This window comes from Magnolia sinica, chromosome 6 (assembly GCF_029962835.1).
Source record: "Magnolia sinica isolate HGM2019 chromosome 6, MsV1, whole genome shotgun sequence".
NCBI classification, from domain to species: Eukaryota; Viridiplantae; Streptophyta; class Magnoliopsida; order Magnoliales; family Magnoliaceae; genus Magnolia; species Magnolia sinica.
Genome location: NC_080578.1, coordinates 95,044,890 through 95,060,271, shown reverse-complemented (window position 1 = coordinate 95,060,271; position 15,382 = coordinate 95,044,890). Strand labels below are relative to the sequence as shown.

General features: G+C 41.4%; 1 protein-coding gene across 3 annotated transcripts in view; it reads right to left on the bottom strand.

Annotated features, from left to right (window-relative positions):
• Nucleotides 1–8,210, bottom strand: part of LOC131249143 (ubiquitin carboxyl-terminal hydrolase 8-like) — a 53,155-nt gene extending 44,945 nt beyond the window's left edge. For all 3 annotated transcript variants that reach the window (XR_009172685.1, XM_058249719.1, XM_058249720.1), the window contains exons 1-3: nt 8,059–8,210; nt 7,705–7,944; nt 6,416–6,557 (exon numbers count right to left, since the gene is read on the bottom strand). Coding sequence is in view for 2 of the 3 variants with exons in the window: in XM_058249719.1 (XP_058105702.1) it covers nt 6,416–6,557; nt 7,705–7,944; nt 8,059–8,144 (468 nt within the window). In the remaining variant the exon portion in view is untranslated. The remainder of the gene's footprint in view (nt 1–6,415; nt 6,558–7,704; nt 7,945–8,058) is intronic.
• Between the last annotated feature and the right edge of the window lie 7,172 nt (nt 8,211–15,382).

The following is a 15,382-nucleotide window of genomic DNA, read 5'->3' as shown; positions in this document are numbered from 1 at the left end:
ACAACCACTAGAAATGTCACTAGATCCTTCAACAATCACTAAAAGTACCAATAGTTCACATCCCAAAAGTCATTGAAAGTGTTGTCCGCCTCTCAGGTAGCTTCATGAATCATCGGCAAGCTAGGCATACATGATACACATGCTCCAACTTGAGGGGGGGTGTTAGAGTATCCCGTCTTTGATGCACGTGTATTGTAGTATATTTGAGTGTAAGATGCAAATACATTCAGACATCCTGTAGTGCACCATATCCTTAGAGATAGTAGTCAATCTTTTAGAATTAATTTGCATTTATTCTGAGCTTATCTCTTGTAATTAATTAATATTGTGAATTAAGGATGCTAGAAGAGCCATATATACAAGTCCTCTCTCTCTCTTATCTTTTGTGCCTCCTTACACGGTTGATAAAATGCTTTGGTTTTTTTCTTTTTCTTTTATTTTTTTATGGATGGCAATAAAATTTTATAAAAAGAAGCACAAAAGAGATACAAAATGTCAACAACTAACTAAAGGAAGAAAACATCAAACATGGGGCAAAGACTCCCCCATAAAAAGAGCACTCTGAGAAGCACCCCCTCTCCTGGTTTTGAATGATAGTATCAGCCGCCGTATCGGCCTCGCGGAAAAATGATACAGTACAGCGTCGAATATTGGAATCGGGGTTGTGTCAACCTTTTTTTTAAGCAAAAAGATATGAAAAAATATCAGGAAAAGAGAGAGAGAGAGAGAGAGAGAGAGAGAGAGAGAGAGAGACAGAGAGACACAGAGAGAGAGAGAGAGAGATTCATGAATCTATCTTCTTCTTCTTTTATATTTGACCATGTATTCAATGGGGTATCGAACCATTCTTTGGTAAGAATGTTGTCCTAGTGGGTTGACCTACTATAAGTTCTGGTATTGATTTTTTTATATATAAATTGTTGATATGTCATATATTGCTAATAGTCTAATATGATTATATATCAACTATTGGGTTATTTAGTATTAACTATTAAGTGTCCAAGAAGTATCACTACTCACTAGTCTAGTTGCTAGTATTGTGCTTGCTTGGAGAATGTGTGTGACAGGGAAGGTGTTCCAAAACGGTAATGGTGTCCGTAACGGCCACCGTTACCGTTATGATACGGGCCGTATCGGCCCCCGTATCGGCCGTTAAGGCCATTTTTTATTTTTTGAAATAACTGTTACAAGCATGGTGTGTCGTAAAGGCCGTTACGAGGCCGCAAAGGCCGTTACGTAAAGGTAACGGTGGCGACCGTTACACGTTATGGGGTCGTCACAGCCGTTATGAAAAAAAAATAACCCGTAATTGCCGTTAACAGCACGTTACATCCCCTATAAAGGCCATAATAGCCCCGTAATGGTCTATTACGGGATATATACAGGTTTTTCATACTTTTTAATCAACATTACGGGGCAAATACAGGTTTTTCAGGGGGTTTTTCAATAAATAAAATAAAAATAAAAAAGAGACTGTAACGGCCATTACGGGGCCGTAACAGCCATTATGCCCCGTATCGTAAAGGTAACAGTGGTGGCCGTTACAGCCACCATTACCATTATGGAACACCTTGGACTTACAGGGCCATTACGGGACCGTTATATCCTGTTTTTTCTGTTACAATTGCTTCGACCCCGTGACGCGTAACGGTTATGACAGTTACCGTTACGTAACGGCCGTCACGACCATTACGTAACCGATTTTCAATACCTTGGTGATAGTTGTATGTAACAATGTAAGTGTAGAATTACATTTCAAGTTTTCGGTTTGACCTCTCTTGGCTTAACATTAAAGGGTTTCAGCTCATGGTTACTGAATGGTGGGCCAGCTTCAAAGTCGAAGGATTTGTCGGGTTCAAACTTAGATCTAAACTCAGGATGCTTAAAGACAAGCTAAAGCAGTGGAAATAGGAGACCCTGAGCAAAAGACAGTTAGAGCTTGAGGGGCTGGTGTCCCAAATTTCAGACATTGACTCAGGCATTGAAGATGGGAGAATCTCTCTGGACATCCTCTCCAAGCGCATCCACCTGATCCAATTTCTATCTTCCAGGGTGCTCGAAGACGAGATCTCTTGGAAGCAAAAATCCCGAACTAAATGGCTAAGGGAGGGAGATAAAAATACCAAATTCTTCCACAGCATTGCAAGAATGAATGCCAAAGCCAACAAGAACAACAGTATAGTGGTGGAAGGTATCAGAATTGAAGACAAGGAAGCGATAGCTGGAGAAGCAGTAGCTCACTTCCGGTCTCTCCTTCAGACAGATGGCTGGATCAGACCGCAACTAGACAATCTTTCATTTGATTCAATCTCTGAAGAAGAGGCGTTGTTGCTTCAAGCTCCGTTCTCAGTGGAGGAGGTGAAAGAAGTTGTTGCAGGTCTAGGTGGAGATAAAGCTCCCGAGCCGGACGGGTTCCCTATTCTTTTTTTCCGTTCGTTTTGAGAGATGCTGTAAGAGGACGTCATGGCTTTTATAAACAAATTCCACGTGAGGGGTTGGATCTCTAAAGGCCTAGGTTTAGGATTCCTCGCACTTATTCCCAAATTCCCGGGAGCTGCAACGTTTAAAGACTTTCGGCCGATATGTCTCCTCAGGGCCCCCTTATAAAATTCTTTGCTAAGATCCTCTTGGCCCGTCTGATCAAGGTGATGGACAAGCTCATTTCAGCCAATCAGAATGCCTTCATTCCTGGAAGACAGATCATCGATTGTGCTCTAATTGCCAATGAAGTGTTGCATTCTAGCCATCTGTCTAGTATGAAACATCTTTTCTGCAAGCTAGATGTGGAAAAAGCTTATGACCATGTGGAATGGGGCTTCCTGCAATATCTGATGAATAGAATGGGGTTCAGTGCAAAATGGAGACAGTGGATAGGGGAATGCATAGGATCTGCACACCTGTCGATCCTTCTCAATGGCTCGCCGAGGGGTTTTTTCCGTAGTTCTAGAGGGCTGAGGCAAGGGGACCCTCTATCCCCATTTCTGTTTCTGCTGGTCGGGGAAGCCCTTTCTAAGATGCCTAATCAAGGTCAGTGCTCAGGTATCCTTAAAGGCATTAACGTCAAAGACATCCCTAATCCGATATCGCATATTCAATACGCCGATGATACTCTGGTTTTCAGCGTCGCCTCTCAGGAGTATGTGGACAACCTACGAACGACTCTTCGTTGCTTCGAGGCAGTATCGGGCCAATCAATCAATCTGTCCAAGTCAAAACTGATAGGGATTAACATGGAGCATGAAGAATCCGATCGTTGGGCCTCCTCTCTCCAATGTGCGGCAGCTGCTCTCCCCTCCTCCTTTGTCGGCCTCCTGTTATGTATTGGTGTCCCCCCTAAGTTTGCCTAGGAGAAGGTTTTGCTCAGAATGGGGGCCTACCTAGCGAAATGGAAGTCTAGATTCCTCTCGCTGGGGGGTTTCTCTGGCATGGGAAATCCGAGAGTGCCAAGTTTCATATGATGAACTGGAAGACTGTCTACAAACAGCTTCAGCACGATGGTGTAAGGGTCAAAAATCTTCATCTGATAAATCAGGCGTTGTTGGGGAAATGGTCTTGGAGGTTAGGGGCAGAAGACAGAAGCTTGTGGAACTCCCTAATCAAGGGCAAATACGGCAGGTCTGTCTGTGGTTTGTGGACAAAGGAGTCCTCTCGTTATCGCTCCTCGGCCCTGTGGAGATGGATCCTCTCTATAAAGGAAAAGGTCCTTTCGGCGGTCAGGTTTCAGATCAGTAAAGGTGACAAGATCAGATTTTGGGAGGACCTATGGCTAGAGGATGCTCCCCTAAAGGTCAGTTTTCCGAATATGTTTCTGCTGGCTCCCAACAAAAACATTCTCGTTGCTGATTGTTATTCGATCGTTGCTGGTCAAACTGCCTGGCACGTGGAGTGTAGACGCAATCTACATGATTGGGAAATTCAGGAATACGCCAATCTTCTGGCTTGCATTCAGAGAGCAGCCCCGGATCCCCTAGCCGCAGACTACTTGCTGTGGAATCTGGATAAAACGACCGTTTTCTCGATGAAATCCCTTTACAGGGCCATGGAGACCCAAGCTCCCGCTCTCGGGTCTTCTTTTAATCACATTTGGAAGTATTTGGCTCTCCCCAAGATCAACGTCTTCGGCTGGCTGGCGGGAAACAAGAAAATTCTTACCATTGATAATCTGTGCAAAAGAGGGATGTTCCTGCCTAATATTTGCCTGTGCTGCATGAGTAATGCAGAGTTTGTCGATCATCTTCTCATTCACTGCCCCTTCGTTTTCCCAATTTGGGCCAAGTTTTATTCTCGCTTTAATGTTAGTTGGTGTTTTCCTTCTTCAGTGGACCTCCTTCTTAAGGCTTGGCATGGAGTTCGGATTGGCAAAGGCAAATCTCATTTGTGGAGACTGGCGATCATTGCCATGTGGTGGGTGGTGTGGAATGATAGGAATGGCAGATGCTTTCGGGATATCACTCTCCCCTCCTCCGTGGTGGCCTCTAAGGCTAAAGCTTTCATTATTGAATGAGCGGCCCTGGTAAGGGTTTTGATTTTCTCTTTCTAGGCATGTAATTCGGTTGCCGCCTTGGCAGTCCGTTTGCCCTTCCCTCCCCCTCTCTCTTCCTGTTGTTTCTTCCCCCCTTTTTATATTATACAATCGTGATTTCTCCAAAAAAAAAAAAAAGTTTTAACATATTTATTTTTAAAAATTAACAAAATTTTGAAATTGAAGAAAACTAGACATAATATTTATAAAAAATAAAAATTTAAAAAAAAAACAACAAAAAAAGAAAAAAAAAAAAAAAACACCAAACAAACAAACCATTGAGATCTTGTGTAGATCTTCACAAAATTATCCCCCCAAAGCAGTGTATTTTTAAAAGAAAAACATTTTCTCGAATTTCCAGAATTTTCAACAGAAATTCCAAAAGAGAGAGAGAGAGAGAGAGAGAGAGAGAGAGTCCCCTCTCCAGATCCGTGATCAAATTTTTAAAAATCTGGAATTTTCAGAATTTTCAACAGATTTAATATAAAAAAAAATTCCAATCAAATCTGCTATAGATTTGATCGAAAATGGTTCCCCTATCCAGATTTGAGAACAGATTAAAAAAATCAAAAATTTCACAAAAATCAAGCATAAATGGCCAAAAAAACAAAATATGATCAAAACGATCTTCGAATATGGTAGTTTTTAGTAGATTTGGGCATATAATAAACATTATTATGCATTTCAACAAGGATCAACAAGGGGAAAAAAAAAGGATTTTTTAACCTATTTTTCGATTTTTTTTCTAAACCGACTTGAAACTGTTTTGATCCTTCAAATCGACTGAAATAAGATGCTTTGATCCTCCAAGTAGTTGTTAATGGTGTCGAAAATCCCAATCCGATGATGTATTTCAGTGATTCAAAAGCTTGGAGGAGAAATGGGGGGGAGAGAGATCGAAAAGGGGGGAAAAGGGAGGGTGTTTTTGCCCTTTTTATACCTGTATCATTCTGACTGATATGGGTACAATATATCAGTACCAATATGAGGTGTATCAACCGATATGGACCAATACAAGGTGACTGTTTCCGATATGGTCGATACAGTCCCGTATCGCATGTCATATCGAGCCGATATAGACACAATACGCCCGTATCAGCCAATACGATACCGATTTTCAGATCTGTGCCTCCTCCCAACCAAACCCTTAACATCAATTGTTCAACTTTAGCATCTTGCTTTACAAATTATTCATGGTTTTCATCATCATATCACACATTCAAGCTTTCGCCCCATTTGGCATGAACCTTGTTAAACTACCCACATGGCCATGACATTAAACACTTTCATTTTCTAATTACAGTGAGATTCAGACACTCCTGGATTAGCTCGAAAATGCTTTAGTAACAACAATTGCCAAATGACAAATTATTCAGTTTATTAGTTTAACACTACGACCCGATGTAGGGTTGGACTTTATCAATTTAATGTCTACAATACTGTTGATCTAAACCCCATATGATGCAGCTAAGGGTCCATTTGGCTTCATTCCGCACTTTTCTACTGTGGTAGAAACATGTTCTGACAAGGGATAACATTGCCTCGATTTACAAAAAAGTAGCTTGTCGTCTTGCAGCAAAGAGTTGGCTTCTCTCAGCTACAAAATTCCAGAATACTAAATGAAGAGAAATGAACAATAATGTAGGTAATGGCATCCCCATCCGCACATATTTCTACTGAATTAAATCCTTGCGTAATTGAACCAAACAGAGCCTAGGCTGTAGAATCAAGGTTCTCAAATTAAAAATGAATAGCCGCAACCATTTAGATAGAATAATTGACCAAACCTCCACAATGTAGAAGAATCATAGAACTGAATAACATCAACATTGGTAAGACTAGCAAAAATAAAATAAAAATAAGGACAGAAAGGTTAGGGGTACCAGGACGGACCCTTTTGCTTATCCTTAGAGATAATTGATTTGCTTCCCGCATAACAGAGAGCCGTAATTGTAAAGGATAAACATCCGCCATACCATCTTCAGCAACAGAAGAGCTTCCACCATTCCTCGTTGCCACATTTGAATTGCTATGCCTAAAGTTTAAAAGGTTCCGAATTAATATATAAAGATACGAAGATGTTATAGAAATTCAATAAGCACTCAAATATTCAATAACAAACTAGCAATGTCACATAATTGCTAGATGAGCGAATCACTTTAACCACTAACTATAAACCCAACCATAAGCAGCATGACATTGTTGCATTCTGAGACTTATAATTGTTGGGGGGATCAGTTTAAAAGATTCTAGAAAGATATGTGATACGATACTTTGCATGAACTGCCGACATTTTTCATTTGGCCCAGCATTCAGTACAGGTGGATCCAACTTTTCAATTAACTGTCCAAACACTAGGCCCCACCATGGATGAACTATGGGAAAAAATTCTCTCTTGAACAATCTCAACCATCTAATTAGTCGACTTCACTTGTTCCATAAAAACCATAGGATATACATCGTTATGAACCCTCAATCCCACCAGATGAACAGACTGAAACACTCAAAGGTGGATACCGCCTGTATAGAACTGTGGTCCAAAGGAAAACACCACTTATTTGAATCAAGCATAGCACATGTCCTCTTCTTTAAATGGCCCCATTTTTTATTTGAAAAAATAAAACAACGTGATGATGATGATGCAACTCTATTTACATGCTCTATTTTTAATAGGGAGATGTCACATACAACTTGTTGGACCACTAACTCACAGTCATCGTCGTCATCTAAGCCTTATCACAATTAATTAGGGTCGGCTACATGAATCCCATTCAAGAGTGGAATGGCCACGAGTATACTGAGTTACGGTCCAACTAGAACATAATTCCCAATGACTCTTGTGTATACGACATCCAACCCCTCCTAAAGGTTCATCCTATAACCTCACACAAAAATAGGCCAATCCACCGATCAAATGGGCCATTAATAAGATCTGGCTGTCCATTCTTTCAACGGTCAAGCCCACCTTTTAAGCGATGGACCTGATCTTTTCATCACGCGGTGGGGCCAACCATGTAGACAGGGCGCATGTGCTAGTTGGAGGGGAACTTATCATCCAATGACTCACTTTACTTAAAATACCCCAACCCTCCCACAAAATGCTTGCCGGTCACAGTGAAAACAACATCATCAACAATGAGAATTCAAAGGCGATCATCGATCAGGTTTTTTCCGAGACTCACCATTTGAGCGTCTGCAGCCACACCTCCTCGAGAACCAACGCGAAGTCACGGCCCGACACGCCTTCCTCCGATTTCTCGATCCACTCCGCATCCTCCCCCTCTCGCCGCAGGTTGAAGACGAGATCCGAGTTGAAGATGTTGTTAATGATCTTGATGGGACCCACCACGTAAGACGATGAAGAAGATGTTGCCGTGTAGAGAACCCCTTTCTCTCTCTCCACATCTTCCTCCTTCAACCATCTGAAAATACCATTTTTTAAGAAAATTACATCCACCTCCCTAGCAATGCAGGTATTTAAGATTTTCAGATTTGGAAAAGGAGATCGATCCAGAAGGAGAAAGGGAAGATGATACCTGTAGGGAACGAAGTAGACCTGTTCGCCTTCTGCAATGGGGCGAGGAGGAAAATTAGGGGATTCTGTAGGGGTAGAACCGTCCATTTGGATCGAGAGAGAGAGAGAGGGAGAGGTGACAGGTTTTTGAGTGAAGAGGATTTAAAAGGAGGGAAATGCAGAGGAAATAAAAAACAAATGCGGAGAAAAGAGAGATGAGAAAACAGATGTGGTTTTGGTAGTCCGCGGGACGACCGGTTAATAGATGGACCCAGTCTCTCCCACACGTTTGGGATATGTGGACTGTTCATCGGATGGCTTCACTGTTACTGTTGGCTCAGCTCAGAAAATCAGGACCGTCCGTTCATCAGATGGCTAATGATGTCTTTGAATGTGGGCCTGCCTTTTGGTTTTCTTTATTATGATCCGTCCGTGTATTAGTAAACTTGTTAGGCCCACCTGATGATGACTTTAGGCCTGTTTCTACGGCGGATCATATTGATGGTGAAGCCCACCTTAACGTCCTGGATCTTTCACTCGTGTGGGCCATCTCGATCCGGTAAATACAGATGAGGATTCCTCCAAGAGCATTCTGGTAGGAGTTTTCCTCCATTATCCAATCCGTAGCAGGGCACATGGGATGAGAGGTGGATTGCCTGAAGACCCGGTCATGACTCTGTGGGGCCCACCGTGATGTATGTATTTATCCACACCGTTCATCTATTTTCTCTAATTACTTTAGTCTATAAGCTCTAAAATGACGAAAATCCAAAGCTCATGTGGAGCATGCTATGGGAAAAAAGTGAAGATAATGACACCGCCGTTGAAAACTTATTTAGGCCAATGAAGTTCTGTTTCAAACTGAAATAAACTAATAGTTGTGTTTTTCATTATTATGTCTTTGTGACCTCATGAACACGTTGGATGGGTGGACCCTCCAAGGGGTTTCATGTGGTGTGGTCCACTTAGCTTGAATCTGCCTCATTTTAGGGTCGTGCCTTGAAATGATCTGTCAGAACAGATGAATGGCATGATAAAACACATATATCATGGTGGGCCCCACAGGTTGGGTCACCAGGTCTTTTGCAATCCGTTTCCCATGGGATGAGCGGTTCAGATCATCAAGGTCGTTACCAACGACCCACAATTTGGGGTACTCATGAGAGCAACTGTCTTTTTAGGAGATATAAATATAGAGCTTTTCCTACCGTGGACCCACTTATGGGCCACGCACCTTACTAAGCCTACTTATTCTTACTTTCTAAAAATAAACCCCTTCTGTACGGACGACTTTTCACGCGTCGAAAATGCCCCTGCTTTACCAATGTCACTCCAGTCTCTCCCTTACACCCAAATACGCGTCCGAACTCATACCTATCATCCCTATTCCTTCTTTTAACCCGTCCGAACTGTAATCACACCTGGTGGCGATTCCGTTTTGGATGATTCTTTTGCTCGGGAGCGGGTTTCCAGCATTGCCCATCGCATCCGCTCAGCTCAGTTGGCTCGCCGAGCTCACCAGGTGTGATTACACCTCTGTACTTTTACCTGTGCTAGAAAGCAGAAGCCTAGATCTGCTTTTCAAACTGGAGAGATGAGGAGGCATCTCTCCTTATTATCTGCATGCCGTGCTCGTGGGATCCAAATCTTCCGTTTATCAAATTAATAAAATTTTAATGTCACAAACATTCTCTGCTCCAGGGCTGCTTAAAAATTGAGGCCAAACATGGTTCAACTATGCTGTGTTGAGCTTGAAACTCTGTTGCTGGCTTCAGTATCTTTAGATTACTTTCTTGTTGATACTGTAAAAACAAAAATGGGTGTGGCTCCACAAACTTGAATATTAGCATGCCAATCTGATTCTTGGGACTGGTAAACAGAGTAATTGAGGGCAAAAGGCACAAGAAACAATGAAGCATCAAAGGGATCCAGTGGTTCCTTAACTAATAAAGAATCCCCAGCTGACGACCCAAAATTTGGCTTGTTGTAGAATTTGAGAATTCCCTTTTATTTTTTTGTTTGATAAGCAATTAGGTAGATGCTAGATCAGAACCTTTAGAACCTTTGTAAACTCCATATTATCCACAACATTTGGGGGAACCCTGTAACTGAAAGATTACATACAAAGTGATTGATGGTGCGAAGCCTCGCAAGTCATAATAACTACCACTAGTTCAACTGCATGCATATCGCAGTCAATTGCGTGCATTTTGCTGTCAATTCCCTTTGCTCCATAGTCAATTTCATTCATTTCGCAGTGAATTATGGCGAATTCCCTTCACTTCACGGTCAATTCATGCATTTTGTAGTTAATTCTCTTCACTTCACTATCAATTCCATGCATTTTGCAGACAATTTTGGCGAATTCTATACATTTCGCGGTCAATTCCGGTGAATTCCCTTCACTTCATGGTCAATTCCATTCATTAGGTGGTCAATTCCATTCACTTCACGGTCAATTTAATGCATTTCACGGTCAATTCCCTTCACTTCATGGTCAATTCCATGCATTTCACGGTCAATTCCCTATATATTCGTGGTGAATTCCATTCACTTCGCGGTCAATTCAATCACTTCTCAATAAAGGAGTGAAGGGAATTGTCCTGGAAATGTATGTTGTAGCCAATAGTCCACATTCAACTATAAAAACCCATCAACTATTTGGATGAGGCTTTCCAGTTGGAGAAAGTCCTGGGACATGACCGATCTACAATGGTACAAATCCAGTTGAATGGAATTGATGATTTTCACTCCATATTGTGCAGCCACATTGTGTTAAAGAGAGGTGTTTGGAAGATGAAGAGTGAGGTGTTTGGAAGATGAAGAGAGAGGTGTTTTGAAGACGAGAAGATGGTAAAGGGTTTAGAAAAAGAAAGGATTTTAGAAAGAGAGATGAATAAAGGGTTTAGAAAAGAGGAAGATGAGGGTTTGGGCATGTGGGAGACCTTAAATATAAGTGGGACCCACGATGGAACCCACCCAAAAAAGAAAATGTTTCGATAGTGCCACCCGGGATTTTTTTTTTGAATTGTTTGGTGGGCCCTGCACCTATTCGAAAGGATTTTTTAAACTGTTTGGTGGGCCCCACACCTAATGTATGTGGTTTTTGTGGGCCCTGCACCTGTTGAATTCGAATAATTATGGTCAGGTCCACATCATTTGGATTCGAATAGTTTTGGTGGGCCCCACACCTATTGTACGTAGTTTTGGAGCCGATCACACAAAATAGCCATGGCCCCGCAGCCATTGTACGTAGTTTTGGGGCCCTATCACACAAAACAGTCATGTCCCCGCACCTATTGGACGTAGTTTTGGGGCCTATCACACTAACCCTCCAAACACTTGGCGAAGCCACTAACTAATATGGTCATGGTCATTTAATCAAAATTAATGTGTCCTTTGTTGTCAGAAGTGGACCCTATCAAAACGACTGTCCATATTGTCCATATTGATTACCACAGCTTATTTAATCCACACCGTTCATTTTGTGTATGGCTTGGATCATATGAAAATATTTGTCTTGATGCAAAATTTTCACATAGTCGATGAATGAGAGTTTAATAGGAAAAGAAATGTATGGAATTGACCGTGAAGTGAAGGGATTTGATCGCGAAATGAATGGAATTAACCGTGAAGTGAAGGGAATTCGTTGGAATTCACCGCGAAATGCATGGAATTGACCATGAAGTGAATGGAATTGACCACGAAATGCATGGAATTGAACGTAAAGGGAAGGGAATTCGCCAAAATTGACCATGAAATGTACGGAATTGACCGTGAAGTGAAGGGAATTGACCGAAATTTACTGCGAAATGCATTAAATTGATTGTGAAGTGAAGGGAATTGATTGTGAAATGCAAGGAATTAACCGCGAAGTAAAGGGAATTGACCGCGAAATGCATGCAATTAACCGTGAAGCAAAGGGAATTCGCCAGAATTGACCATGAAATGCATGGAATTGACCGTGAAGTGAAGGGAATTGATCGCGAAATGCATGAAATTGACCGTGAAGTGAAGGAAATTCACCGAAATTGACCGCGAAATGCATGAAATTGACCGTGAAGTGAAGGGAATTGAACGCGAAATGCATGTGAGGGGAATTGATTAGGAAATGAATAAAATTGACCGTGAAGTGAAGGGAATTCGCTGGAATTTACCATGAAATGCATGGAATTGACCATGAAGTGAAGGGAACTGACCATGAAATGCATGGAATTGAACGTGAAGTGAAGGAAATTCGCCGGAATTGACCATGAAATGCATGGAATTGACCGTGAAATGCATGGAATTGACCACAAAATGCATGGAATTGACCGTGAAGGGAATTCGTCGAAATTGACCGCAAAATATATGGAATTAATCGCGAAGTGAAGGAAATTGACCACGAAATGAATGGAATTGACTGAGAAGTGAAGGGAATTTATCGGAATTCACCGCGAAATGCATGGAATTGACCATGAAGTGAAGGAAATTGACCACAAAATGCATGAAATTGACCATGAAGTGAAGGGAATTGACTGTGAAATGAATGGAATTGACCGTGAAGTGAAAGGGAATTTATCGGAATTCACCACGAAATGCATAAAATTGACCGTGAAGTGAAGGCAATTGACTGCGAAATGCATGGAATTGACCGTGAAGTGAGGGAAATAATAGAAAAATGACCATAAATATAAATTAATCCAAACCGTCCAAATAGTGGGCTCCATTGTAGATGGACCATAAACAAAAGCTAACATTGGGAAGATGATTCTATCTTTTCAATTCATGGCTGATGCGAAATTAGAAGGGAAAAGATTTCCTTTGATTAAGAGAAATGAACATATGCAACAATACAACCATTTGTTTATTTGTCATCCAACCTATCCATAAGGAGAGAAAAATCTCATCCATTCATTTTGTGGCATGAGACCAAAAATGAAGAGAGAAAAATCTCAAATGGACTGCACCACGGGAAACTGTGGTCATTGAATGCCCACCATTAAAAAATTCTTAGGACCCACTGTAATGTTTACTTGCCAAGTTGATTAAAACTAGACAAGGGAAAAAAAAAACAAACAAATATCAGCTTGATCCATAACTTTTGTGGCCCACGATGTTTTTTTTTATAGTCATTCGCCATTGTTTCTCATGATGGGATCTACATGAAATTTGCATCTGTTTCATTTTTTGGATCATGCCATTAAATGAGTTGGCAAAAAGGATGGACATGTAATTATACACCAAGGTGCGCTGCACGGTCAGGTACCACCCACATAATTGGTGTAACCGTTTAACAAACATCCAAACGAGTACCCATCTGCAAAATTAAGCCACTTAATGCAGAATCCCCTTTTCATGCAGTTCCAAATACTCGCACCTTTCAAATCTAGACTACAAGTTTAAAGCATCTGCTTAAAATCCAATCCATCAATCCTTTCTATCACTCCAAATGGCAACCAACCGACACCTGTGAGTATGGGACCCAACTTCATTTAATCCAGACCACTGAACTACAACAAAAATCTCAAAATTGTATGATCCTTGTAATCCAACATGTGGCTTCAGAATGCAAAAATATAAGGGGCGGCAATACTACCGTCGCTCGCTAGACAGTCCGGGCAGCAGTGCTGCCCGGTCGGCGGTAGTGGCGCTGTGAAAAGAGTGGAAGCGGATTGGTTGGTGTACCGCACACCAGCTGTATAGGTGGTGTGTTGAAGTCAGTAAGTTGTGTGGGTCTTAAGATGGAATTGACCGTGAAGTGAAGAGAATTGATCGTGAAATGAATGGAATTAACCGTAAAGTGAAGGGAATTCGCCGGAATTCACCGTGAAATGCATGGAATTGACCATGAAGTGAAGGGAATTGACCGCAAAATGCATGGAATTGAACATGAAGTGAAGGGAATTCGCCGAAATTGCTTGTGAAATGCATAGAATTGACCGTGAAGTGAAGGAAATTGACCGAAATTCACCGTGAAATGCATTAAATCAACCGCGAAGTGAAGGGAATTGTCTGTAAAATGCATGGAACTGAACGTGAAGTGAAGGGAATTCGCCGAAAATGACCATGAAATGCATGGAATTGACCATGAAGTGAAGGAAATTGACCGGAATTCACCGCAAAATGCATTGAATCAACCGTGAAGGGAATTGACTGTAAAATGCATGGAATTGAACGTAAAGTGAAGGGAATTCACCGGAAATGGCTGTGAAATGCATAGAATTGACCGTGAAGTGAAGGGAATGGACCGCAAAATGCATACAATTGATTGCGAAGTGAAGGGAATTCGCCATAATTGACCGTGAAATGCATGGAATTGACCGTGAAGTGAAGGGAATTGACCGCGAAATGCATGTAATTGACCGTGAAGTGAAGGGAATTGACCGCGAAATGCATGCAATTGACCATGGAGTGAAGGAAATTCGCCGGAATTGACCGTGAAATGCATGGAATTGACCGTGAAGTGAAGGGAATTGACTGTGAAATGCATGGAATTGACCATAAAGTGAAGGGAATTGATCGCGAAATGCATGCAATTGACCGTGAAGTGAAGGAAATTGACTGCGGAATGCATGGAATTGACCGTGAAGTGAAGGAAATTGACTGCGGAATGCATGGAATTGACCGTGAAGTGAAGGATGAAGGAAATTGATCGCCGGATGCATGGAATTGGCCGTGAAGTAAAGGAGATTGACTGCGAAATGAATGGAATTTACTGTGAAGTGAAGGGAATTTGTCGAAATTCACCACGAAATGCATGAAATTGACCGTGAAGTGAAGGGGATTGACCACGAAATGCATGAAATTACCGTGAAGGGAAATAATAGAAAATTGACCATAAATATGAATTAATCCAAATCGTCCAAACAGTGGGCTCCACCGTAGATGGACTATAGATAAAAGCTAACATTGGGAGGAGGATTCTATCTTTTTAATTCATGGATGATGCCAAATTATAAAGGAAGAGATTCCCTTTGATTAAGAGAAATGAACATATACAACAATACAACCATTTGTTTGTTTACTTGTCATCCAACCTGTCCATGAGAAGAGAAAAATCTTATCCATTCATTTTGTGGCATGAGACCAAAAATGAAGAGAGAAAAATCTCAAATGGACTGCACCATAGGAAACTGTGGTCATTGAATGGCCACCATTAAAAATATTCCTGGGGCGCACTATAATGTTTATTTGTGAAGTTGATTAGACCTAGACTAGGGGAAAATTATATAAATATCAGCTTGATCCATAACTTTTGTGGCCCACATTGTTTTTTCTATAGTCATTCGCCACTGTCTCTTATGATGTGCTCTACATGAAATTTGTATCTATTTCATTTTTTGGATCATGCCATAAAATGAGTT